At 41.6% G+C, this 27,722-nt stretch overlaps 2 protein-coding genes and 1 non-coding gene across 3 annotated transcripts; 1 reads left to right on the forward strand and 2 right to left on the reverse strand.

The window, feature by feature from the left end:
• TMEM165 (transmembrane protein 165) lies at positions 1-23,020 on the reverse strand. Its single transcript, XM_036415962.2, has 6 exons — positions 22,628-23,020; positions 13,766-13,991; positions 5,312-5,487; positions 4,601-4,780; positions 1,693-1,798; positions 1-520 (listed from the first exon to the last, which is right to left on the reverse strand). The coding sequence occupies exons 1-6, from the start codon at positions 22,829-22,831 to the stop codon at positions 444-446; spliced, it is 969 nt and encodes a 322-aa protein (XP_036271855.1). The 5' UTR covers positions 22,832-23,020; the 3' UTR covers positions 1-443.
• On the reverse strand, positions 10,613-10,768 carry LOC118709585. Its single transcript, XR_004985060.1, has one exon. It is a non-coding gene; the product is annotated as a U1 spliceosomal RNA (small nuclear RNA).
• Positions 22,616-24,007, forward strand: LOC123651166 (wiskott-Aldrich syndrome protein-like). The gene is made up of 3 exons (XM_045571292.1): positions 22,616-22,906; positions 22,945-23,492; positions 23,979-24,007. Exons 2-3 carry the CDS (start codon positions 22,970-22,972, stop codon positions 24,005-24,007), a joined length of 552 nt encoding a protein of 183 aa, XP_045427248.1. The 5' UTR covers positions 22,616-22,906; positions 22,945-22,969.
• Positions 24,008-27,722: the final 3,715 nt, after the last annotated feature.

The raw sequence follows: 27,722 nt of genomic DNA on the forward strand, positions 1-27,722 counted from the left end.
TTCTTTAAACAACTTAATTTTGAAAAGACTTAGGATTAAATGGCTGCTTACTGGCTTGGAGGAAAAATTCTAAGATAAACATCTTAAAGCACCTCAGTGATTCAGGAAAAAAACGTATATATTCCTTACAAACTAGTCAGTGCTGAAAAGGGAAATCAAATGATAGACCCCACTGCACAATGGTTCTGTATATACTGCCCCCACCAAAAGCAAAAAGAGTCCTTAAAACAAGGGTCATATTAACATGATTATCCTAGAGAAAAGAAAAATCCACACTTAGACGTCAGGTTTCTTTTAAAAATCCATGTTGCAAATAGAATCAATGATTATTTCTTTTGGACATCATAATAACTCATTGCTATAAAATACAGTATTTTCCATCACTGTTAGTTTCAATGTACACTATGTACATAAACACAAGAGTTACATGAATATAGAGCTTGTTAAAAACCGGAATCAGGACTTATAAATAGTGCAGACAATGCGAATGCCAAAAATACGATGCCTCCTATGATTGTCACTGCAAGAGAAGAGAAAAAAAGTTAAATGATGCAAAATTCCTCTGAGGAAGACAAGACGTTGTCCATCATTTTTCCAGTCAAGTAAATTAACCTTAAAAACAAATTAGAAAGCTTAGACCAGTGGTTCCCAACCTTTTTATGGTCATGCCCCACCTAAGCATCTCTAAAATCCTGATCACCCCCCCTCCCCCCGACATATAATTCTTCTTATTTAAAAAGTGAACTCCTAGTCACATGGAGGAAGCCTAAAAGGCCATTAACTTGGTCTAAACATGCATCCAAAGAACATAGCATTCATGAAAAAGGGGGGGGGGGGGGGAAGGACAGCTGAAGTACTGAGGAAGAAATCACTAAGAAATTGTTTAAAAAAAAAAAATATGAAGTGATATGAAAAAATAGCAAATAAAATTCCAAAACAGAACTGAAATGCATAAATGTCACTATATATGCATATACTATATGTGAGGCCCCTAGAACCATAAATGCAAAAAAAATTCGCTGTTAACTCATTCTCAAATTGACCCCCTTAAAAATTAAATTGCCCCCCTGTGGGGGGTTGCCCCACATTGGGAACCACTGGCTTAGACCCCATTTCCACAGCAAAGAAACACTTAACATGCCTGACTTTGAATAGTAAGAATTAGTGTCTTCTCCAGCACTGCTTTGAGAAATGATAGAATTGTACTGATGAGCAACAGAACTCATCTTAAAACCCAGTTATATAAGAGAACAGCCAATAACTTCTGGCTAGCAAAGAACCATCTTTTGGGCCTACCAAGTAAGTATGAAATTTTCAACAGAATCAGTAAATACAGTCTTTACCTATGGTTCCCAATCTTGTAACACATACTTTTAGGCCCAAAAGTTCTATTTCCACATCATGGCTGTTTTACTGCAAATTAATCTTAACAAAAAGCTACCATGAATCAGTAATGCTAATGGATGAATTTATATTTTATTGTACATCTACACATATGATAGTCCATGTTTGCAAAAGTAGGGGCAACACAATGGACCTCTTAAAGAGATTTTTATTACAAAGACCAAGTCTACTTCAGAAGTAAAAACAGTGAAATAATTAAAATGAACTGCCCCTTTCCTTTCTGAGCTCTCTCAGTGATTCCAAGAATTAAGACATGGCATTTTCTTTGTAATTAAAAACAAAACGTACCAGTTCTGACAGAGATTTTCTGTGCTATCATTCTTCCTCCAATTACAGCCAATCCAGTGCATAAGCAGTGTCCCACTGTCCCTCCAACAGCTACACCATAGGGATCCTGGAAGCAAAGTAACATTAATTTAAAACCAGCATTGAAACTGTTACCTGAGAAAGGTAACTAAGCATTGAAATGGAGGTCAAAAACAACTCAAAAAAGCACAAAACCATTCTAAGAATTATGATGTAGATTCATGAAACTATAATAGCTGCCTGAAGGAATATGTTTCAATTACACAAGGACTAGAGATAAAAGAAAAAAAATGTGCAAAATAAAAAAACCCAACCTTTCAGCTGTTATTAAACTTAATTCACAGGCAGGCAGACTTCTCCTCCAGAAGGCAACATCTGTTTTGGGGGAACTTGGTAACCTTTACAGTATAGTCTGACTATGCTTCCTAAGAACAGAGCCCTGTCCCCATTCTCCACTGTGTCCTCAGGCATGGCACCCAAGTGTCTCAGTGACAGTTCTGTGGATAAATAATACCAATGAGATTAAAAAGGCAGAGGAAGCGATGGAGAAGGGGTTTATGGATGACACGAGGAGAATGTCAAGAATCAGTTAAGTTCAATGGTGAAAAAGCTATGGGGTTGAATGTAAAAACGCGGAGAGAATGCAGAGGTTGTTAGCAAGACTGAAGGGATGACAAAGGAAGAGGCACTCAAAAGACAAAGAGATGGCCAAGCAAATAGCCTCCGAAGATGAGCAAAGCGGGACCTGTCGAGTGCTACAATGAACTCCAAGCACTGTATGAACATTACCTGTGAGGCCCACTCTCCTGTTCTCAGGTGTTTCAAAATGTCTCCATTTCCTTAGGACATGTGGGCTAGCATCCCAGGAGGTAAAGGACTGCCTGGGGATGGGTGGGAATGAAGTAGAATGATTTCCACTTCTCTCTGAAGTGATAAGTGAGGCTGTGAGGAGTATGCAGTGTATGTGCAGAAACTAAGGAAATGGAGACATTTTGAAACACCTGCTGAGAACAGGAGAGTGGGACTGCTTTTCCCAAAGTGTGTAGTACAACTTCTAAAACTGGTAAGCCAGATGATGCTTTCATTCTATTTGAAAGCGATGTTTGGCCCAAATGGCGTGACTCAGTGGATAAGCGTTGACCTATGAACCAGGAGGTCCCAGTTCAATTCCCAGTTAGGGTACATGCTCAGATTGTGGGCTCAATCCCCAGTGTGGGGTGTGCAGGAGGCAGCAAATCAATGATTCTCATCACTGATGTTTTTCTCTCTCTCCCTCTCCCTCTCCCGTACTCTCTGAAATCAGTAAAAATATATATTTTTTAATTATATTTGAAAAATCACTGGATTAAATAAATAGTTCCTTTAACAAAAGATTTTTCGGTATTTGTTATTTTGTATAGTCAATCTTCAGAACGAAAAAAAAACAGGATGTATTACTGCCAAATTTAGTTGACCCTAGAACCTTCTAATTTTTATTTATTTTTTTGCTTAGTACCCATTAACATGTCAAAGGACAACTAGGTTTCTGTGGAATCCAGTATGGGAACACTAAATTATGATGGAAACAGAAATGAAGTTCAGACTTAAACCAACTGAACTAGAATACCTGTTTTATACAAAAAATTACAACAAAAAAGTTAAGGGGACAAAAACATATATTCCCATGGTGCTGGTAGTGTGGAAGGTGGCTAATATTGAGTGCTCACTGTGTTGGGGACCCTACATGCATTATACTGTTTCACAGAACAACCCACAAAATAGGTCACAAGGAGGTGCTGTGGAAATGGGATCTTATAGCAAAAGACTCAAACTCAGTCAGCATGTGCCACACGCTAGACCAAGGTAACTCAGACGGAATGCTGAGCCTCTCACAAGCCACTGTGCCATTCAGATGGCAGTGTTCAGAAAAGTGCAATGATTCTGTCCTCCTGATAGCCCACCCACAGGACTGCCACCTCCACAACGAAGTGGTCACTTTCAAGTCAATAAAAGAGGCCAATCAAAGAGGCTGGAGATCAAGCAAACGATAGAGCAAAGCCAATAAAGTGACATTTTAAAAGAAAGTTTGTTTTAAAATATAGGAATCTAACAAAAAGCCGAATTCTATTATTTTCCCCCCAAATACAGCATTTTTGAAGCTCCTCTGCCCCAAATATCTCAATCTGGGCCTTCAACTCCTATTCTCTATCTTAACTGCAGTTTTTGTTAAGGAAGCTGTTCCTTTATGGTATTTCCTAGGAATGAAAAACATGGTAATCAAGCTAGTTATCTAAATCCTGCCATCAGATAAAAATATGTAATTTAGCTCTGCTGGCGTGACCCAGTGTCTGAGTGCCGCCCATTTGATTCCATCAGAGCAGGTGCTGGGCTGTGGGCTTGATTGCCCAGTGAGGGCCATGCAGGAGGCACTGATGGATGTTTTTCTCTCATTGATATTTCTATCTCTCTCCCTCTCCCTTCCTCTTTCCCTAAAATCAATTTTCTAAGTCATCTCTGCACAAGGAACTTAAATTTTCTAAGTCATCTCTGCACAAGGAACGGAAGAACCCAAAGATACCCACTTTTATGGTTTTAGGTATTTAATGACAAACTGACCTTCAAAAATTATATCAATTTATATTGTCAGCTATACAAAGAAAAGTTCTGAGAGAAGAAAGCCAAGCCAAGACAACTGACACAGCATCATTCTGGCAAAACTGAAGATGAATCAAAAAGAGAGCAATTAAGTTTGCACATAAGAATACCATCTCACTGACTGGAGAAACTGGGAGAAGGTCACTTTTAAAGAGGAGCAGGATTCCTGGCTGAAATAAATACTCTAGCATATGAAATAACCCTGACTCTGTCCAGTGTGCTCTGGAGCGAAGGAACATCAGTTATGTGCGCTTACCTCTCTAGCTGCCAAAACAATGGTGGTTAGCTGAGAGCGATCACCCCACTCTGCTAAGAATGTTAATGTAAGTGCTTGTACAAAGATGGGTGAGATAAAATGCAGCCACTTCTTCTGAGGTATCGTGCTTGTCCCCGTTTCAACATCCCCCGGTCCATTTAAGAGTTTGGTTCGTTGAAACTAAATTTTAAAAAACAAACAAAAAACCACTGATCCCAGGAAGCAAACAAACCTGAACAAAATTACTTAATCTTTCTTTAAAAAGTGTGTGTTTTTTTTTAAGATAATTCTATGGAATATTCTCCAAGAAACTAAAGTTGTGACCCCAAACTTATCTTTTGAATTACTGTCTCACACAGCAACAAATAACATATTCTCAATGCTTGCATTCCTCCCCCAACAATCAAACAGTATTTACTGATCCTTTGCTAGCTTAGATACTGTAGAGAAAAGTAGTTCCTGCTTTTTCGGAAGTTTATATCAGGTTCCTTAATTAAGGAACCTGATTCCATACATTTAGTATTCACTACATTCACACTAACCCAGGAAGAGTCTCATCACACCCAGAATGAATGAAAACTAAGCAAACTAAGCTATATCTGTAAAAACCACACATCACCCAGCCATGGATGACCACTGAGAAACCTCTGGACAGTTTCTTCTCAGTTGAGTGCCTTTTTGGTCCAGATATTTAACAGTGCTACAACTTACTTCTTCATCTTTTTTCTTTAATTCTGCTTGAACTTCTTCCAGTTCCTCTTGACCTTCATCTGGACTCATCTTTAAGCCTTCCCGAAGCATGCGAATGCCAAAAATGGCAAATAATGCGGTTGAAACATAGTAGGTATACACCCTGGGGATGACTGTGGTGGCATAGCCAAACAAAACTGGAAGAAAATGCCACGGTATATCTGGTTAATTAGCAAATATCACAGCCTTCAAAAACCATAATTTATTCCTGTTCTAAAAGAATAGTATTTGTATTAGAAGCTAATGTAATGCATAATAACCTTAAATAATCCCACTTCTTTCCCTTCCCCAATACTGAACCCTGAGGTCTTGCCAGTGACCTAAGATAGATTATCTAGAAATCAGTGTTCCTTGCCCATCCAGCGTGATCGGTGGTTAAGCATCGACCTAGGAACCAGGAGGTCAGGAGTAAATTCCCAGTCAGGGCACATGCCTGGGGTTGTGGGCTTGATCCTCAGTAGGGAGCATGCAGGAGGCAGCCAATCAACAATTCTCTCATCATTGATGTTTCTATCTATCCCTCTCCTTTCCTCACTGAAATTAATATATTTAAGGGAAAAAAATCAGCATTCCAATTGAAGATAGCACATGTTCCACAGAACTCCTCTCTAGACATGTTTACTACTTTAGGTAGAAGGTTAACTTTGTTGTCCTCTAAGGATCCTGAAATCTTATATAACCTGAAAGCTACACCAAGTTCCCACGGAAGTGATATTTTTTTCATCAAAAATCTTTAAATTATAAACTTCTATATTGAAAAACTATAACAAGATTCTCATAGGGCATGATTTAAACTCTGCTCCTTTGTAGCTATTTAAAATAAATTTCATAAAAGAAAATGAATTCCTTATACTTATACTAAAATAACATTTATAATGAACCCAAACTTATTCAATTCCACTCTTTTCCATTGTTAAGAGGACAATTATGTAAGTTATACAAAAACTATACTTGGACCAGCAAGAACCCAAATCCTGCCCTGGACGGGTGGCTCAGTTGGTTGAAGAGTTGTCACAATGCACCAGGCTTGCCGATTTGATTGCCAATCTGGGCACATGCAGGCGTCAACCAACGAATGCATACATGGGTGGACCAGTAAGTTGATGCTTCTTCCCCCCCCCCAACTCCCCCACCCTCCTATTCCCCACTTCCTCTTCCTCTCTCTTTCAAACCATTAAAAAAACACACAAATGAACAAAAACTATCCCAAATCATAACTGGGAAACACATTAGTATCAGTTCAGTAATTAAAATTTTTAAAATATGGATAGGGGAAAAGAAAATATGAAAGGGCCAAAGGACATTTCCATATATATATAATAATTACTCTTCCTTTCTAAAATGGGTACAACACTTATAAATCTGCCTTAACAAGCATACAACTACATTAAGTGAACTAGTCCCTATTTCATTATATTACAAAATTGAAAAAAAAAATTAAATCATGTTTAGAAATGTGCCAAACCTATGCTGATGTGTACATCTATATTTGAATTATATATGTGTTAGTACACACACACACACACACACACACAATCTATTTTCTAATCTGTCCAATAAAAGGCCAAGCAAAGACATCTCAGTAACTGAGCCATTTTTCACAGATCTTGTGGGGGTTTTTTGAATCTCTCTACTTACATGGCATCTCATCCCTGGGTTTGCATTCTGTGTAGCTCTGCCTCATCTCCACCTTGATAAATGGTGACTTTGAGGTAAGAATCTAAAGCCATAAACATATTGAGTTGTCTTGAGAAAGGGAACGAGTTAGGCCCACTCTACTCACAGGTCTTACAAAACACCTGTAGCAAGCAGCGCCTGAAGGTGGCCAGAACACGTTTGCATGCCAGAACATGGTGGCTTCCCATGGCTGGTGGGGAGCAGTAGGAGAATGCATTATCTTTTGAGAATCAAAACCAATGATAAAATAGACAAAGGACAACCTTTTTATTATCACTATTCACGGCAAATTTGGACAATGTCAGTGACAAGCTCCTCTCTCTTGGGGCAGGCCTCTGACCTCACTGCTGGAGATACACAAAGATCTCCCTGGAGCTGGAGCCAGCAGACATGGGTTAGGTCCTAGTCCTGCTGTCAGGCCCTGCTATACCCAGATCTTGGTTTCTAATACCATTCCCCACTAAAAGGCTCCTCAGAGAAATGGCTAATTCCAACACTGGACAGAGAAGATACAAGATGAGCCTGCACTATCGTGTTTACACTAGAAAGTAAGAACAAAATAAACAATGAGAACATGTCACAAGAACAAAGGAGCCAATCTGGAGGGGCCCCAGCCACCAAATCTGGGAAGATTTAAGCAACAATATAGTTAAGTAACCCTATCTAATAAGAGAGTAATATGCAAATTGACCATACTGCCACTACCAAGCCACGCCAGTCAGCCAATCAGGAGCAAGTATGCAAATTAACCCAACCAATATGGCTACAGCCATGGAGCGAGCAGACAATGGAGGAAGCCAAGCTTCCTGCACACTAAGGCCAGCCCAGGCCTCTGTTCAAGACTACAAAATTTCAATTATAAAAGAGAAATTCCAGATATCAAGGACTCTGTGGGGCATGGCCAGTCTGCAAACCAACATACGCCCCTCACCCAGGCTGCCCTACACCCCAAGAAAACCCCATCCTGATCCAGGATACCCTTCAGGGTAAACCAGCTAATCCCCACCTGTGTACCAGGCTGCTATCATAGAGTAATATGCAAATTGACCATCACTCCAACACCCAAGATGGCTGCCCCCATGTGATCAAAGACAGATGTCCCCATGTGGACACAAGATGGCCACCACAAGATGGCCAGCAGGGAGGCCAATTAGGAGGGATCAGACCTGCAGGGAAGGGCAGTTGGGAGGGACCAGGCATGCAAGGGAGGGCAGTTGGGGGTGATCAAGCCTGCAGAGAAGGAAAGTTGGGGGTGATCAAACCTGCAGTGGAGGACAGTTGGGAGGAGACCCAGGCCTGAAGGGAAAGCAGTTGGGGTGACCAGGCCTATAGGGGAGGACAGTTAGGGGTGACCAGGCCTGCAGGGGAGGGCAGTTAGGGACAAACAGGCTGGCAAGGAGCAGTTAGGCATCAATCAAGCTGTCAGGGGAGTGGTTAGGGGGTGATCAGACTGGCAGGCAAAAGTGGTTAGGGGCAATTAAGAAGGCAGGCAGGTTAGTGGTTGGGAGCCACCAGTCCTGGATTGTGAGAGGGATGTCTAGCTGTCCATTTAGGCCCGAAACAGGCAGCTGGACATCTCTCGAGAGGTCCCAGATTGGAGAGGGTGCAGGCTGGCCTGAGGAACACACAACCTCATGCACAAACTTCATGCACCGGGCCTTTAGTTCATTATAAACCACTGGAAAAAGAAAATTCATTAGTTTATACTGAAGACAAACCAATTGGAGAGGAGGAAGAGCTCTTTGTAAAGTAATATGCAGGGCTCACTGGTAAGTGCAGTGAAGTACCGGAGTTAGAAAGCCCATTTTGCAAGCATCAGGGGAAGATTTAAATCATGTAAGGAGTCATCAACTGATGCTAAACTTAGGAGAATAAGGTATTTACAGTCTTAAAATGTTTCCCTAAGATTGCATATTAGTTGCAAAGGAAGAAAAAAAGAAATCGTAACAGAGTGAATAAAACTAACATAATGAGGGCCAGATAAGATGCTTTTATAAGGTCAAACCTCAGCTATGTAGAGTTCTAGTCAAGAACTAGTCATAATCTCTTATTGGAGTTTTGGGTTTCTTAGGATATATTCATAGAAATTGGATTACTGTGTCAAATGGCAATTCTATTGTTAATTTTTTGAGAAAACTCCATATTGTTTCCATAGTAGCTGTACCAGACTGCATTCCCACCAGCAGTTCCCTTTTCTCCACATCCTCCACAGCACTTATCATTTGTTATTTGTTGATGGTAGCCATTCTGACAGGTGTGAGATGATACCTCATTGTTGATTTAATTTGCATCTCTCTGATGATTAATGACTTTGAGCGTTTTTTTCCATATGACTCTTGGCCATCAGAAAGAACGCATGCACCCTATGTTCTTAACTTCCATACTCTACTCTTTCCTAAACTCATCTGCCTGAAAACATGCTTATAGTTAAGGAGTCATGCAGGTTCTCCTCTCATGTCCTTTCTTCGCAGTTGTCCTCTGCTCAATTTACAAATACACCTTCACCCAACTTCCTAAGGTGCATTTCCCTGTTGTGTAGAAAAATAGATATTCTAGGACACCGAAAGGGATTTGAAATATTGGTGTTCTCAATCCAGGCATCATAAACCAGAGATATGTCTTTGGGTCTTCCCTGTCCTATACACGTTTCTGGAAAGATCACAGCATTAGAAATAATGGCATTATGGTCATTGGAAATATTGGTTATGGCATCAGCAGAATATTTTGGCCTCAGTAGTAATAATTTTCACTAAATAACATGCCTTTTTCATCCCCTGCCAGTGTAGCAATAATTCATTTTCCCTAAGGCAGAGTCTTGTAATAACAAAGAGCATCAGAGACACTGGAGTTCTGTGTCTTATTTCACCCAGGTGGCACACTCATGGCAGGGTTACATGCCAAGTTTATCCATCCATCCATGTTAGAATTAAAATTCTAAAGTAGATAGTTGTCACAGGGATGTATATCCTGTTTATTTAAATTCAAAAGCAAAGTCAAATGCTTTCTGTCAGAAAATAAGCCTGACTTAAATGATTTACTATGGATATACTTCATGGCAATTGGGTAATGTGGTAGATATTTTCCATAAACTGAATGTACTAAATCTACAGTTCCAAGGTCCCAGGAAAATATATTTAAAACATACAATGTGATACAAAATTTAAAGTGAAATATTTTATTGGCAAAGTACACTGAAATGAACAATATTTCTATTTTCACAACCATTTATAAATATAGTATACTCGGTTATACCAAGTACTTCTAAGTATAAGACTAATATGTATAAGAACAGTCATTTGATAAATTTCAGAAAAACTTTCTTTGTATGCTTGGTTTCTAAATCTCTGCTTTCAACAAAATCAAAAGAAGTTATTAAGTTGCCAGCTGATTTATCATTTTTTATGATAAACCAACTAGTATGTAATTCTTAATCTATAACCCAGGAATTCCAAGGAACTGAGTGACATGGTATAATAAAATTCCTTCTTATTTATGTGAATACAATCTATCTGCCTTTTTATCTATTTTTTAAAAAGATCAGAATTGATTCTAAACCTTGCTCTATAGTAGCAATAAGTTGTTATGGACATATAAACTAATTTTATTATTTAAAAAAAAAATTTTTGGGGGGGGAGGGCGGGGAAGAATCACAGGGGTCAGCACATCCAGAGTGCAATGGATAAGCCTTGCCCTAGGAAAAATCACCTTTGTAAGCATGATATCTCCCCGCCAGGTCAGTATATATAAACTAATTTTAAAAATCATAATTGTGCCAAAACCGGTTTGGCTCAGTAGATAGAGCATTGGCCTGCGGACTGAAAGGTCCCAGGTTCGATTCTGGTCAAGGGCATGTACCTTGGTTGCGGGCACATCCCCAGTAGGGGGTGTGCAAGAGGCAGCTGATCCGTGATTCTCTCTCATAGATGTTTCTAACTCTCTATCCCTCTCTCTTCCTCTCTGTAAAAAATCAATATAAATAAATAAATAAATAAATAAATAAATAAATAAATAAAAATCATAATTCTATCGCCCTGGTCAGGTGGCTCAGTTAGTTGGAACATTGTCCTATACACTTAAACAGTTGCAGGTTTAATTCTCAGTTAGGGCACATATCTGGATTGTGGGTTTGATCCCCAGTCAGAATATGCAGAGGCAACAGATAATGTTTTTCTCTCTCTCATCTTCCTTCTCTCTCTAAAATCAATAAATATGTGTCCTCAGATGATAATTAGAAACAAATAATAATAGTTGTATTATCTCAAGAGAAGCATTTCCAACTTTTAAAGAATGTTTAAATTTGTGATAGATTTTGCTTTGATCAACTATGTACTAATAACTAGAACTCCACTCATACAAACTGTTAACATTTAGAGATCTAAAGAAAATTTTCAGCATCTTTTAAAATTCACTTTATATACATATTTTTGTTCAAAAATGAATATAACAGTGTGATCCAAAAAAATATTTTCAGGTAAAAACTTGTAATTGTTAAAGTTCTATGGCAAAAGTAAATGAAAATAAGAAAAAAGAACAATGTAAATTTCCAAGTGTTAAAGGTTTACTTATGCTTTTTTAAAGGAATGATGGTGATAGTGGTTATCAAATTGCTAATCTTAGAGTCCACTGGTTATGTTTTAAAACATGGGGGGAGGGAATATCGGGCCCACTGGCCATAAAGGGCCCTCAAAATCACTTGGTCTGGCCCTTCCAGGGCATTAGGGTAAGTTAAATGTTTGACCAGATATAGCAAGTTAATTCTTTCTATGTATTTATTTTTTAAAGTATTACATGTGTTCCTGCTAATTTTTAAGTTGACAATTTTGTATGGCCCACGAATGATGTTACAAATATCCAATGGCCCTTGGCAGAGAAAAAGTTCCGTTTTAAAAGAATGCCATACAGTTTTTGTTTACTATACCAGAAATTAGGTCTCCGCAACGCCTTAAGCTTAATATGACAAGTCTTAGATCACTCCCATGTGACAGGAGGTACATACTTTTCCAAAATTATTTGATACACGAGGAAAAAGTTTGAAGACCACAAATAAAACCTATCCTTTCAATAGTACAGGTGATAAGAGCTGTCAGACAGCACCAGCAGCTAAAGGGAGGTGGGCCGATGGTCAGGCAGGAGAGACTAGCCTCACTTACAGCTGAGGAAACGGAGATGAACACAAATATGGCGGGGAATTGATGGAGCCAGCTTCCGGTGAGGGAATGGGCAGAGGATAGCTTTCTAGTTATCTCAAAGCTCAAAGTTTCAAAAATAAAATTCTCTAATTTACTGAACCTCATTCCAAACAAGTTAACTTTACATTTACAACCCTCTCCACTATTCCTATTTCCTATAATCAAAATTTACTTTTGAAGAGAAAACTGTTTTTATTGTGAAATACGAATAATGCTCATGCAAATTTCTAAAATATGAAAAGTAGTCAAATTAATTTAACCATTAAAATACTCATGTTTTAGCCGGGACCGGTTTGGCTCAGTGGATAGAGCGTCGGCTTGGGGACTGAAGGGACCCGGGTTCGATTCCGGTCAAGGGCATGTACCTTGGTTGCGGGCATATCCCCGGTGGGGGGGTGTGCAGGAGGCAACTGATCGATGACTCTCTCTCATCGATGTTTCTAACTCTCTATCTCTCTCCCTTCCTCTCTGTACAAAAATCAATAAAATATATTAAAAAAAAAAATACTCATGTTTTAAAAGACATAAACTACTATCAGCATCAAGCAGCCAGAAATGGAAATGGCTGAGGGAAGATCAGGGTGAATGACTGAGCACTTGTGACCCTATGAGGTAGGTAGAGATTTCCATTTTACAGATGGGGAACCTGAAACTCAAAGAGCTGCAGTAACTTACCATTACACTAATACATGGCAGTCAGACCCTGGACCAAGTCTGACTCTAAGGAGGAAGCTTACTATTTCTGCCCAGCTAGGTGGCTCAAGGTTGCTTCTGAATCAGAAACTAAATTATGTCTAATTATTGAGTGGTAAGTTTTTTTTCTCATGATCTAATTCTTTGAAAAGCAAGCCTATGTAACAGCACAAAGTAGGAATCTAAGAGCGTTTCACTCCTTTACTATAATGGGTAACAACAGCTTAATAGAATACAATAAACCAAGAGTGATTCCTCAGTTATTGATTATCAAATGTCCTTCAACAGGAGAATATGCAATTCTGTGTGGCTGCTTGAGTTCTACTTGTAAGATATTAGACATAAATAAGCTTATCTGGACTGAAAGGGGGGGAGGGGAGGAAAGAAAGAATATACAGCAAAAGTAAGGATTCCAATCCAGTGAATAAATGAGGAGTATATATCTTTTTTTTTAATATATTTTTTATTGATTTTCTACAGAGGAAGGGAGGGATAGAGAGTCAGAAACATCGATGGGAGAGAACTTCAATCAGCTGCCTCCTGAACACCCACACTGGGGATGTGCCCGCAACCAAGGTACATGCCCTTGACTGGAATCAAACCTGGGACCTTTCAGTCCGCAGGCCAAACCAGTTTGGGCAGGAGTATGTATTTTAATTGAATAGCTGAACATTTAATTTTTAAAATGTAGAATAGTTTTCAGGAATTTAGGAACTAAAACCATTTTCTTTTTATAAAACTCTGGAATATGAACCAAATTCCATGATTAATTGAATGATTCAGTGACTCCATACCAAACACCATGCTGTTGCTTAAAACCAATAAACAAACTAGAAAGAAAAGCACACTTACTTACCTGATAAGCACGTCATTAAGCCCAAGGCAAGCATAGCACCAGCCAACACTGTCAAACGGTTATAGCGCATTGCCATAATGGCTGCTATAAAAAATGTCTTATCACCCAGTTCAGATACAATGATAACTGATATGGCAGCGACAAATGCATGAATAAACCCCAAATTAGTTTGGGTGTCTGCATCTTCTTTATTAGTATGAACTGGGACAGCTGGTGTGCGTCCTTTCTGAAATAAAAAAATATATATACATCAGCTATTTTTTTTTAAATAAGTAGTTATTTACAATTCTTTTATTTTGTATGTGAATTAAGATATTTTTTCTGTCATGGTCATTAGACTTATTTACTGTGTAATCATTTTGAAAACCATTAGTAATGACAGAAACCTCTAATTGATGATTGCTACAATGCAGATCCAAGTACAATTCTACAAAACAGTCTATACTAATAGAAGGGTGATGTGCTAATTAGACCATACTTCTTCCAGAAGTCCTTCCTGACAAAGCCAGGGGGCAGGGCTGGCCTGCAAACTGCAGGTGGCCCCTCGCCCAGACCAGCCCTGCCCCCAATGGGGATCCCCCACCCTAATTGGGGACCCCCTTCAGGGCAGGCCAGTTGGCCCCCACCTGTGCACCAGGCCTCTATCCTATATAATTAAAGGAAAATATGCAAAGTGACCCTAACGGCAGAACAACAGCTGGACCAGTCACTATGAGGCACACTGACTATCTCTTGGTTCCTTTTACTGGCTTGCAGGCACCCATCACCTGATGGCCACCCACTTGGGGGGGCAGGAAGGGGGAGCAGGAAGTGGGCGGAAACAGGACCTCTCAGTCCCTTCCCCCAGTTGCCAAGCACCAAACACCAGGAACCTTGGTGGGTAGCAGGGGGTCGGGCCCAGCTGTGGACAGCTGTGGAAGATGGCCCTGATTGCCGGCCAGGCCTAGGTACTGTACCCACGCATGAATTTCGTGCACCAGGCCTCTGGTTTTAAATACCGTATTTTTCGGACCATAAGATGCTCCGGACCATAAGATGCACCAGTTTTTAGAGAAGGGAAATGAAGAAAAAAAGATTCTGAAACAAATAGTGTCCTAAAATATTTTATGTGCATTAAAACCCAACATCACAGTCATAAACACATGTAATCAACCCTGTAAACAGCAGCATTTAGAACCATTTTAGAGCCGGGCAAGCACACAGAGACCACACAGAGCCGGGCAAGTAAAAAAACTTTTTTTTTAAAGTATATGTGTAGGCTATATTTGGACCATAAGACGCAGGACTTTTCCCCCCCACTTCTGGGGGGAAAAAAGTGCGTCTTATGGTCCGAAAAATATGGTAAGTGTAGATCAACTATATCCACACATTGAAATTACCTTCTTTTCTAAGAATTTGTGAGCTGAGACTAAGTTCTTAGCTTTTTATTTGTAACAGGTGTGAAGGACCAAAGTATGCTTATCAAACATCCAAATAACAGGAAGCTGAGATAAATTTCATTAACACTTTAGAGTAGGGGTGTCGAACTCAATCAGAGAAGGGGCCAAAATCTAAAATCCAGCCTAAATCGCAGGCCGAATGGTTTACTGAACCGTCATAAACTGTCATTGTGATGGAAACGCAGCGGAGTGTAGTGATGACAGCACGGTGCGGGCCACATTGCAAGGCCTGGCGGGAAGGATTTGGCCCGCGGGCCTTGTGTTTGACACATGTGCTTTAGAGGAAAGAGTATGATTCAGAAAGCTCTCAATACGCTGGAAAAAGAATTGACTGTAGCTAAGATGTCTAATATAGCTCGATGTTGATGGTCCTACACCAGTGGCCGGCAAACTGCAGCTCTCGAGTCACCTGTGGCTCTTTGGCCCCTTGAGTGCAGCTCTTCCACAAAAATACCACGGCCTGGGTGAGTCTATTTAGAAGAAATTTAAGTTTAAAAAATTTGGCTCTCAAAAGAAATTTCAATCATTGTACTGTTGCTATTTGGCTCCATTGACTAATGAGTTTGCCGACCACTGAGCTACACTAATGGCTAAAATTATCCCAAGAGATAATATGTCCTGATAAAAAGAAACAGTGCTTTGGTTGACATTTAAGTTGAAAACGTAACAAAGTTCCAAAAGGGCAACAAACACTTTAAGCACTTCAACACAGGGTCGCCAACTGGTGGTCTGTGAGGTCCAAAAGGTTGGCTGCTTTAAAGAGTTAGTGAGCATTCTACGATGCTCATTCTTTACGTACTGGTTCTGAGACACTACATTTTAAATATTTTATTAATGTCACAATTTAATTGATACTAATACCGGCTCTGAGGCACCACATTTTAAGAAAAACTAATCTTAAAATTTATATGGAACCACAAAAGTCCCTGAACAGCCAAAGGAATCTTGAGAAAGAACAAAGTAGGGATCACAGTTCTTGATATCAAACCATATTATAAAACTACAATAATCAAAATAGTATAGTACTGGTATAATTATACACACACACACACACACATCAATGGCATCAACCAGAAATAAATCCTCATTTATTCTATAACAAGAGAGGCAATAATATACAATAGGGTAAAGATAGTCTCTTTAATAAGTGGTGCTGGGAACACTGGACAGATACAAGCAAAACAATTAATCAAAGATATGATTCATTCATGCGCATGCACAGACACAGGCATATTATAAAATCTTGTCATTTGTGACAACATGGATGGGCCTTGATGATGATATGCTAAATGAAATAAGTCAAATACTTTGTGATTTCACTTACTTATGGAATCTAAAACAAAACAGAAAATAGATCTATAGATTGAGAACAAGTTGATGGTTACAAAGGGAGAAGAGACTAAGATTATATCTATTTGTTATCTATCTATCTATCTATCTATCTATCTATTTTATCTATCGAAACCAATTCCTTATAAGCTCTAAATCTTCATATAGGTCTGACCAGAAGTGCCCTGCATTTACGCATTCACTACCTACAAGTATAGAGTTAACAGCTATGGGGCAATCTCTGACTGATGAGGGAAGTTGGTTCTGAGGTTCATTTTATAAGGCTCCTTCAAAGTCTCGGCAGAATTCAGTACTATCACTCATGCAAAGGCGAACTTGAAAATGCATTCGAGTACATGCATTTACCTCCTTCCCTGGACTGACAATGTGAAAGAATACTGACATGTTCTGAGAATAGGAAGCAAACCTTCAGATGAATGGGTGGGGTAACAAGCTACATAAGGGCCAGACTAAAAATCCTGTATGGTTATGGCCCAACTTAGAGGCAAGCAAGAAGCCTTTAAAAGTTGAGTAGAAGACACAAACTTAATTAAAGCACTGTGACTTATACATCAGGGCTAAAAATACCAGCCACCAGACCAATTAATTAGGAAATCAGCTGCTCAAAACCAATATTAATATCGATAAAAGGGAAAAAAAATTATCTACATTATGGAAAGAGAGTCAACAGAACTTTAAAAAGAGGGGAGAATCAAAGATGATGGTTAAGGTTTTCTATCGGGTTGACTAAGAGAAATACTAGTATTCCTACAAGGTATGTAGGAAAAAGAAATAAAAATAAGGGGTTTGGTTTCAGACACATTCAATTTGAGGTGATAAAAAAGCATTTCAAATGAAGGTTTCCAAGAAGTCATACAAAGGGGACCCCTGAGTTTAGCCTCAGGGCATGTATTTGGAAGCCTAAATTTATCAGTTAGAGCTTTGCAAGTAGATGAAATTCCCATGGGAAAAGGCCTAGAGATTAAGTTGAAAAGCCTTAGGGACTGTCTATTTTTTAGGGGAAAAAGGATTAGGAGGGGGAGGGGGAGAGGAGAGAGAGAGAGGGAAAAAAAAAAAAAAAAAAAACTGTCTTAAATATCTAGAAAGCCAGGCCAGAGATCACCACAATTGGTCAAGATAGAGACAAACACCATTCACTGAGCTACTTACTACCCTGTTTCCCTGAAAATAAGACAGGGTCTTATATTAATTTTTTCTCCCAAAGTTGCGCTAGGTCTTATTTTCAGGAGATGTCTTATCTTTCCATGCGCTAGGTCTTATTTTCGGAGGATGTCTTATTTTCGGGGAAACACGGTATCAATTAGATGACAGGTATTTTCATATATATTATTCAAATACTCAAAAACCTTAAGAACTGTTATCCAATTTAACACAAGATGAGTAACCGAGGACCAATAGTGTTAAATAATTTTTCCAAGTTCATACACCAAAGATGGGAGTCCAACTCTTCAAAAAGTAGAGAGAGAACAGAGTCAAATTAGAACTGAAAAAGAGCCCTCCATTTAGCAATTAGGTAAGGTAAAGTTATACTTCAAAAATGAAATTTCAATAAAAAGACAGAGCTCAGCCCTAGCTGAGTGGCTTAGTTGTGGAGCACTGTCTCATTCACCAAAAGGTTGCAGGTTTGATTCCTGGAAAGAGCACATACTCAGGTTGTGGGCTTGATTTCCGGTTGGGACACATATGGGAGGCAACCGATCAATGTTTCTTTCTCATAGTGATTTTTTTTTCTTCTCTGTATCTTCCCCCTTCCCCTCTAAAATCAGTAAAAACATATCCTCACATGAGGCCTAAAAAAAAAATAATAATAATAATAATAAAAAGACAGGGGCTCAAGCCAGATAATGGAAGACTAAAGCAAAGTAAAAAAGCAGCTCATTTCCTAGAGAGAAGAAATTTGGTTGATAAAACTGAAAAACAAAACGACAGCCATACCTCAGAGGCACTGTGGGTTCAGTTCCAGACTAGCACAATAAAGCCAGCCTCCCAATAAAGCAAGTCGTAATCTTTCTGCTGGTGGAGGGTCTTGCCTCAAATTTGTAAAGAACGCAATACCTGTGAAGCGCAACAAAGTGAAGCGCAATGAACCAAGGTATGCTTATAACGCAGTCAGGGTGACTTAAATTAATGGCCTCCTTCTTTCTTTCCCCAAGTAGGTAAGAACCTATGGGCATGTGTATGCAGACAGAAAGGAACCAATAAAAAGATAAAGATATCGAGGAAGAAAAATACCAGAGATCAGAGAATAGACACATGGACACAGAGAAAAGGTATGGAAAGGATAATAGTTCTGTCCAGTCTGAAGACAGAAGGTACGGGCAGAGAAGCAAATAATAGATGTGTACAAGAGTCAGATGCAGTGACTATCATTTCAATTATAGTGTAATGAAATAGTAAGTAACAGAATACAGTGTTTTCCTTAGTACAAATAACATTTCATTATTTTAATTTGGGTCTAAAACCTAAAACATTTACATCTTGAAAGTAAGATCAACAAATTATAATTAGAAATTGACTTGTCTTTACTCAAAGTTAAAATTAATTCCAAATTGAAAAACTGTAAAAGGAAAAACATATGCTCACTTAGAAAGTATTCTTTTCTACTTTCATGATCTTCAAGGAAGAAAATGACAGTCAACAATGAAAAAATAACTCCTCCTAGTTCTAGAGTTCAAATGAATACATATGTTTGATTATGAAACAAAACAAGATACTTGCGCAGCAGAATCTTCATCTACACAAAATACTAGGGAAGATGAAGATACTTTCTTAGAAAAGAGAGTGATATCCCTGAAAAAACAACAAAAAACACAAAACAAAAAGTGCTAAACAAAAGTTACCACACAAGAGGTTAGGTTATTTAAGGATAAAAGAGTCAGAAGGAAATGCTTAGAATTGGTTTAAAAGTGTCTCCTAACCATTATAGTACTTTATTATAAGAAGCCAGAAAACCTCTTTCAGAAGATCAAAAGTGTGCACAAAAATATACATTCAACTTCAACAATGACACCATGGGTAAACCTGGTTTTTAAAAATTGTATTACAATAAAGACTGTATTTTATTATAAATTTTCACCATCAGTCTGGCTGGCATGGCTCACTAGTTGAACCAGGTCAGGGTTCCATTCTGTCAGGGCACATGCGGGGTTGCAGGCTCAATCCCCAGTAGGGGGAGTATAGGAGGTAGCTGATCAATGATTCTCTCATATTGATGTTTCTATCTTTTTCTCCCTTTCCGAAATCAATAAAAATGTATTTAAAAAAATTTTTTTTCTTTTTATGGATGGTTTAGTCTGTTTTTTAAATATTTTATTTTTTATTAATGTTACTTGTTAATTCATACTAGAATACATATTTAACAAATACATTTTTATTTTAATGAATGTTTTAACAACTTTATTTTTATGAATATTGTTTTTAATGGACTTATAAATTTGGACATTTGAATGGTAATATGTGTTTCACTGATTTTAATGAATTGCTTTGATGGTAGAACACCAGGCAATGAATTTGGCAACATAACGTTCACTTCACTCTGACACAGCAATCCTGAGCAAGAAAAGCGTTCTCATATCTCATGGCCTCAATCTTAGCTACAAAGAGGCTAGAAATGGGAGACTGGACTGCATGAAGCAGAACTGTTAACTTAATGAAAATGAAAAAAAAAAAAAAAGGTCAAATATTGTGCGGAAGGCTTTCTCACAGTTAAAAGATAATAAAAGAAATGCCAAGAAACAGTAAATATCAAGAATTTGTATTGGGTCAGATAACAGGCTTTATCAACAGTGCTACTTAACCAGAACAGTTCTTGGGACTTCCAGAATATGCAGCAAATTAAAAATTACCTTTATTAAATCTATCTAACCTCCCTCAACTAAAAGGACTTAATGCTTCTTATATTATGTACTCAGCCTAGGGAAGGAATAAGAAAAAAACTGAGTAAGTCACTAGAAGCATTAACTGCATAAGTGAATACAAATGATCAACCATATTTCTTTCCATTTGTTTATACATTGGGGTTTAATTCTAAGTTCAGAGGGAATTCCCCGGACTTTTATCTGATCATAGAGAAAAAAAATACCCAAAGTAGAAAGCTGTTAGAAATTCAGTTATCTTGCTTCAAAACACCCTGTAAGATATAACTGCATTTTAATAATACATCTTACACTTGAATGATGATCATTAGAAGAGGTCCAACCTCCCTTACTTTCAGAAATCCACTCTCACAGTGGCATGAAAAGGGTAAGTTTAAATAGCCAACCCTTAAAAAATGTCTCCTAACATGCTATAGTACTTACTCTAAGTAGAGAAAGCAGTTGAGCCTACCAAAAAATTAGATGAAAATATAATTAAAACAATTGGATTCTACTATGATATAGAAATTAGAATATATTCCTATCAAAAAATAATTACTAAGAATATATCAAAATATCGAAAGACAAACATCATATATTGTGCCGGCCCCTTGCCTCCACATCCACAATTTTAAAGATAAGGATCCATATGGCCACTTAAATATGCTCACTAGACACTGATGACTTTATTTTATGGCTGGATTTTTTTCACCCACGTTGTCTAAAGGGTATTATTTTGTATCTCAAAAGTCATGGTATGACTAAAACTGTAATGAAAGGCCTAGAAAATTACATTAAAAATATCTCACAAAGTTATTACTTAATAATGAATGTTTTGGGGGAGAAAAGAAAACAAAACTCCCAATGAGTTAAATGACAGGAGACTAAATGATAAACTCTGTAAGAATGAATGTCACGAATCAGCATTTCAGTTCAGTTTCAGACCTGGAAATGGCAAACAGGGTCAGCTAAAGCCCAGGAAAGAGGAGCCAGAGAGAAATCCCTTTGAGCGAGGCGAGAAAGTCCTCGCAGAGAGGGAGGTAGCTGCTGGCTCTGGGAGGGTGGCCAGGTTCTAAGCGGTGGGCTCCACGCTTCCCGCAGCCCGTGCGGGGAGACCCTTTGTTGGAGAGACCTGGCCCCGAGCGCACATGGCAAGGTCTCCCTCCGGTTTGAGCAAAGCACGTGGGCCAGGGAGCGGTGACTAAGAAGCCTGGGGGTTGGCTGGAGCCAGATCCTGCAGAAACCTGAACATCCTGCTCAAGAGGCTTGGACTGAAATCGGCAGGCAGGCCGGCAGGCAGGCAGGCAGGCAGGGGCAACGCTGGGAAGATTTCCGAGAAGGAACACAGAATTCAAAGTTCAGGAAGATTCGCTGGGTGGCTCCATACAGCCTCGGGTGAAAGGAGAGGAGGGAGGGGGGCTGAGGGCCAGTCACAGGACGGAAGATCCGAATTCAGGAATTCAAATTGGAAAGGAGGAGGAAGCCCAGGGCAGGTGTGTGTAGGAAATTTTTACGTTTAGATATAAGTGACTAAGCGGTCCTATGAGCATACATTAAGACATTAATACCTATTCAGGGAAGGCCAGGGGACAAGTCTGGGATCCTCATTACACGTTCAGCGGCAGCACCCACCCCGCTACTCCTGCCCAGCGCTGCCCATCCCTCCGCGAGCCCAAGGGCTGCTCCCCACAAGCGAGAACACGCTTTTTAAAAAGTGCGCGCGTCACGCTGCAAAAATCCCAGGTACATTTGTCAGAGGACAAACAAAAAAAAAGCACGAGTCCTGCGAAGCTGAATCTGGGTCAGCGGTTCCAAGAATGAGAAGCCCCGTGTTCTTTTCTCTCCTCTGAATACGAGAAGCCTCCCCGCCGCCCCTCGGGGTGAAACTTCCTACTTGGGATGAGTGTTTCCCAGCTCAGCCCTCCCCTTCCCCCCCCCCCCCCCCCCCCCCATCGGACCGACCAGGCTTCCCCCATTCCTCAGCAGCATCCCGGTCCTCCGATCCCAGAGGGCTCCGTCCCTTCCCCGCCGCACACGGAGCCGGGCGGGGCCCCGGCCTGACCCCGGAAAAGCGCCTCCGCCGCCGTCCCCAACCCCCGGGAGCCCGGCTGCAGACTCCCCTCCCCCGCCGCCGGCGGCCGCGAGCCTGGTACCCGCAGCCCCGCCCGCCTCGCCCGCCCGCCCGCCCGGCCCGGCCCGGCCCGGCCCGGCCGGCTCACCTCGGCCCGCGGCGGCTCGGGGCCCTGCGCGGCCACGGGCTGGGGCTGCAGCTGCTGCGCGGGCGCCGGCGGCTCCTTGTTCCGGAGGCTGTCTTCGTCGGGGGCCGCCCGGACCCGGGCCGGGGCCCACAGCAGCGGAAGTAGCAGCAGGAGCGCGAGCAGCCGGGGCGCAGAGGCGCGGCCGCTCCCCGGGGCCGCCGCCATCCCGCCCCCACCGAGACGGCCGCCGCAGGAGGAAGTGTGGGCGCCGGGAAGCCGCGACCCCGACCCCCTCCGCGGCGCCGCCCCGCAGGCCTCGCCGCCGCCGCCGCCGCCGCCGCCGCCTACGGACGGCTCGGCACCATGCGGGAGGTGGCGGTGGCGTCCACGGCCGCCCCGCTCGCGCTTCCCTCTCCCGCAGTGGCCACCCGACCCCGCCAACTGTCTCACGGCGCCCGGCCCCGAGTCCTCCAGGCCCCGCCCCCTGCCCGAGGCGGCCTCCCATTGGCCCGGCGTCCGCCCCGGCGTCGTGACGTTATCGGGCAGGTTGAGGTGCGGCTGCTCGCGCGCTCTTCCCATTGGACGCGGCGCCCCCGGCAGGTACCTTCGCCACGTTCCTCTCTCGCATCCTCCCCACGCCCCACCCGGTTAGACCCTCTACCGCCCCCGGTACCCACCGGCCCGGGACGGCGCGGCTCCTTACTGCTGCCCCCTCCTGGGTCTTCTGCCCCAATACCCAGGCCGGCCTTCCCTTCCTCTTTACCTTTTCCAGGTGCCACTTCAGCCCCAGCGCCCTGGTTACATGGCACACTGGCCGGGAGAACCGCCACATCTGGCCGGGTCCGCACTCCCGCACTGATTCTGCAGGCGATCTACGGAGAATTAGGTTTTTTTGTTTTTATTTTTGTTTTTGTTTTTAGTTATATACACTTTTTATTATTTATTTATTAAATATATTTTATTGATTTTTTACAGAGAGGAAGAGAGAGGGATAGAGAGTTAGATATATCGATGAGAGAGAATCATCGATCAGCTGCCTCTTGCACACCCGCTACTGGGGATGTGCCTGCAACCAAGGTACATGCCCTTGACTGGAATTGAATCCGGGACCTTTCAGTCCACAGGCCGAAGCTCTATCCACTGAGCCAAACCGGTTTTGGCAAGGACGAGGTTCTTATTAGAGGGCCGGGAGGCGATTATGTCAACAAACCTCTGAAATAGGACTTTGTCAGGAACAGACGAAAAATGTCAACCCCTGCTTTAGATTCTATTTGTTTGACAATCATCACACCCAGATCCAAAACATGGAACATTTGCCCTTGTCCTGCAAGGCCTTTCTGTTTTATGGATGTTTGTGTTGCACCTGTTTTAGACTGGCCTCTTCAAACGTTTGGCTTTTGAAAGGAATTGTTTGGGGTGTTTGAAGGATGGAGATTAAGGAGGGCAAGCATAGAAAACGGGATAGGATGGTAGGCTGGGCTAGAGAATTTTAAAAAATATTTTGTACTTTTAAAAAGTTGAGCTGTATGGTTATAAGAATTTTCACTGAGATAGTGCTAACCATGTGCCAGGCACTTTTCTAAATATTTGACATATATTTAACTTGAAATTTGTGAAGAACCGAGGAAGCTTATCACTAAATACTGGAACAAGAAAGGAATCCACCTGGGGGAAAGTCAACTGGGGAGACGGGGGAGATATATGTACTACTATGTGTAATACTTTAGACAATAAAACAAAATTAAAAAAGAAAGAAAGAAATGAATCCACCATAACTGTGGCAAAATGAACAAAGGTACTTAGAGTTCGCTGAAGAACCATGTTATGTCTCGGGTTAGTAAAACTTGGTCCATGCTGTTCTCCCATCTGTGATGTACTTCCTCCATTCTATCGCTGTAAACTGCTGCTGCTTCCAACACCTGTTCCAGCCCATACCTCTTCTTGCAAAATTCATCACTCCTTGCTTCCTGCTGCTGTAGGTATGCATGCATACGCCTGTTACTGTGAAAGTCACCAGGATGTCTCTTACACCGTTTGGGGGACAACTGTCAGATCATCTCTAGAATACAAATGTTTGAGCCCTCACAGACCAGTAATAGGAAACCCAAAAGTCCTCCCTCCCCCTCCTCTGTGCATACAGGATTCGCTGTGCTTAAGAGGTACCTGAAAAAGAATCTAGTATGTCAGCCTCACGGCTGAGGCAGAAGGGTAAATGCGGCAAAATTGGCCATGGGTCTCTGATTCCTGGAAGATGCTTGGCATGTTTTTCTGCGGATGGTCCACCCCCACCCCAGAGCTCTCCAACAGGAAGTGCTCCTGGCCAAATTCCCAGTCACCTCAGCAGATGAAGCAGCAAGGACATAGGGTTACAGAGAAGTTGGAGGGAGGACAGTCTGGACCTTAGGGTTTTCAGTCATAGTCTGTGGGGATCCAAACAGGTGCACTCGGGAGATGAACTGGGAGGCACGACAGTTGTACCCCAAACTGTGTAAGAGGCATCCCGGTTCCTTCCACAATAACAGGTTGCCTCTGCACTGGCCAGCTGTGTGAGGTGGCTCAGGGAAAAGGCAGCGAGGCTGCTTAGCAGAAGATGTAAACAGATAAAGCACTGTACCCATGGGGAGCCCGCCCAGTGCGGTCAGTGCAAGGTCAAGAGTGGAGTCTTTCCAGTCTGTCCCCATGTCACCCTGATCCAAGGTCCCTCAGGGGCTGCCAGTCTGGGCTCCAGGTGTCAGATTCCAAAGTGATCAGCTCTTTCAGTGCTAAACCAGGGCTGGTTCTAGCTTTCATTCTTTTGAGGATTTAAAGCCATCATTATTCTATTTCTCCCTGGTGACTAACTCCTTGTAAAATACAAAACAGCCCTAGATGGTTTGGCTCAGTGGATGGAGCATCGGCCCAAGGACTGAGGTTCAGCCTGAGTTTGATTCCTGTCAGGGTCCTAGGTTGCAGGCTGCATGCGGAGGGCAACACAATTGATGTGTTTCTCTCTCTGTCTCTTCCTCTCCCTTCTACTCTCCCTAAAAATAAATGGGAAATGTTGTTGGTGAGGGTTAACAAAAACAGACAAAAAACACAGAAAAACAATAACAACAAAAAACAACAACATCAAAAACAAACAAACAAAATCATAGGCATGTCCTGATACCTTTCTCGGTGAACAATTTGAGCTACTCAGGTGACCCCCACCCAATAAGGTTATGGAAGGCTCTATAATTCCAAGATGATTTATTTTTTGTCCTGGCCTACATAAATATATAATCTCACTAAAATGTAACCACTTACAGGCACCCTTCTGATAAGAAACCCTACTACATGTGCATTACATTGTATTTTAATGTTTATTATTCCTACCTCTTGACTGAGTCTTAAGCTTTTAGGTGGTAAAATTGTATCTTTTATCTTTATATCCCCAGCACCTAGATCCTAACATGGTCATAGTGATAGCCACCATTACAGTAGGAATAGCAGCCGGCATGCTTTACTGAGTGCCTGTCCTGATCGGTTACCTGAATGATCTCACAAGGTAGGTACTATTATCCTCATCTTCACAAATGAGACATTTGAGGCCTAGGTCAGGTGAGTTTCCCAAAATCACAGAACTAGTGAATGGCAGAATTGTGCTTGGTATCTATTTGTTGGCCTTAAGTGTGCCCCATTTACTGAAAATCCAATTATTTAAATCCAGCCAATGAATGGTGAACGTTTTCATTTTCTAGTAGAGTAAAAGGCCCTGTCTCCGCTTCCTGGTCCATGAGGAGGATGGCTTTCTGTCCTCTCTCGGAGCCTTCACCATTTCACCTCTGGTGATGTAAAATCAAGCTGGGTAGAGTAGCTGAGCATACTACGTTCCGCTGTGCCGCCTTTTTCCTCTCAGGAAGTGCAGCTACAGGGAAAACCAGTCTCCCCTGCCCTCCCCGGGGGCTGCCTGCTCCCAGCCCAGGGCAGCTTGCTTTTGATTTTTATTAAAATAAAACTGAAGTTATTTCTTCCAACCTGGCTTCCTGTCTCTGTCACTGTTTTCTTCCCCAACTTCTCAGAATAAGAAAAGAGGCAAGCTCTTTCCTGAGCTCTCTTAGAGACCTCTCCCTGCACCCCTCTCCCCTCCAAACACCAAAAGGTGGACTGAAGCTTTTCACTTCACAGAGTCCACAGAGTAAAGGCTGGTTAAAGAAGCCAGGACAGGGCTGATGAGAATGGAGTACGGGAAGCAGAAACCAGAAACTTTATGTACTAAGTCAACTGAAGGTCATTCATAATTAAAGAGAAGGCGCTCGGCAAATTGAAATGTATGTTAATGACAAATAGCAACGTACAACCTGCTTGACCTTCTCAACTCTTAAAACATTTCTGCTAAGTGCACCGAAGCATGCCGCTACTCACAGGCACACCAAACCCTTAGATGGTGGGCACCTGCCTCATGGAGGGGACCCCTGCTGGTCCGGGGAAGTGGGGAATCTGCCCTCTCAGGCTCATTCTTGGACTTTTTTGGGCTTCTACAGTGGGAAGAAAAATTCAAAAAGGAATGCTAAATCTATGCTCCAAGAACTCTCATTTGTCCAACTATTTGCTTGCTGTTTCCACCTGGATGTCTCACAGGCATTTCAAACCAAGCCTGGGCAAAATAGGTCTCTGATTCCCCTCCAAAAACTGGTTCCTTCCTCAGGCTTCCATCTCAGTGAATCGAATTAGCAACCCTGTTCGATACCTCTTATTTTCTCTTGCTCCACATCCAATCCACCAGCAGGTTCTGTTGGCTCAACCACTAAGGGTTCCACTGAATTCCACTGAATCTGCTCGCCTCTCTCTGTCTCTGCTGTAGCCACCTTACCCAAGGTAGGTGTCATCTCTCACCTGGACTGGTAAAATAGACCCCTAAATGTCCTCCCTGCTTCCACTCTTCCCAATCTATAATCTAACCAACAGCCAGTGTGAGCTTTCAAAATTAAAGTAAATCATTTTGTTCTCTGACTTAACATTATCTAATGGCTTCTAAGAGCCCTTGGAGTAAAGTTCAACGTCCCTATCTCCGTAACCTCCATCCTATGTGTGACTTCATCTCGTGGTTTCCTCTACCTCATGTGCCAGGCCCAAGCAAGCTCGTGTCCTTAGGACC

This window comes from Pipistrellus kuhlii, unplaced genomic scaffold (assembly GCF_014108245.1).
Source record: "Pipistrellus kuhlii isolate mPipKuh1 unplaced genomic scaffold, mPipKuh1.p scaffold_m20_p_1, whole genome shotgun sequence".
In the NCBI taxonomy this organism is placed as follows: Eukaryota; Metazoa; Chordata; class Mammalia; order Chiroptera; family Vespertilionidae; genus Pipistrellus; species Pipistrellus kuhlii.

Excerpts from the sequence above, each read along its gene's own strand:
- TMEM165 (XM_036415962.2), bottom strand. The coding sequence starts at position 22,831 with ATGGCGGCGGCCCCGGGGAGCGGCCGCGCCTCTGCGCCCCGGCTGCTC. Across the intron at positions 13,992-22,627 it reads CCGAGCCGCCGCGGGCCGAG|AAAGGACGCACACCAGCTGT; the intron begins GTGAGCCGGCCG and ends TTTTTATTTCAG. Across the intron at positions 521-1,692 it reads GAAAATCTCTGTCAGAACTG|TGACAATCATAGGAGGCATC; the intron begins GTACGTTTTGTT and ends CTTCTCTTGCAG.
- LOC123651166 (XM_045571292.1), top strand. The coding sequence starts at position 22,970 with ATGCGGGAGGTGGCGGTGGCGTCCACGGCCGCCCCGCTCGCGCTTCCC. Across the intron at positions 23,493-23,978 it reads GGCGATCTACGGAGAATTAG|ACTGGCCTCTTCAAACGTTT; the intron begins GTTTTTTTGTTT and ends CACCTGTTTTAG.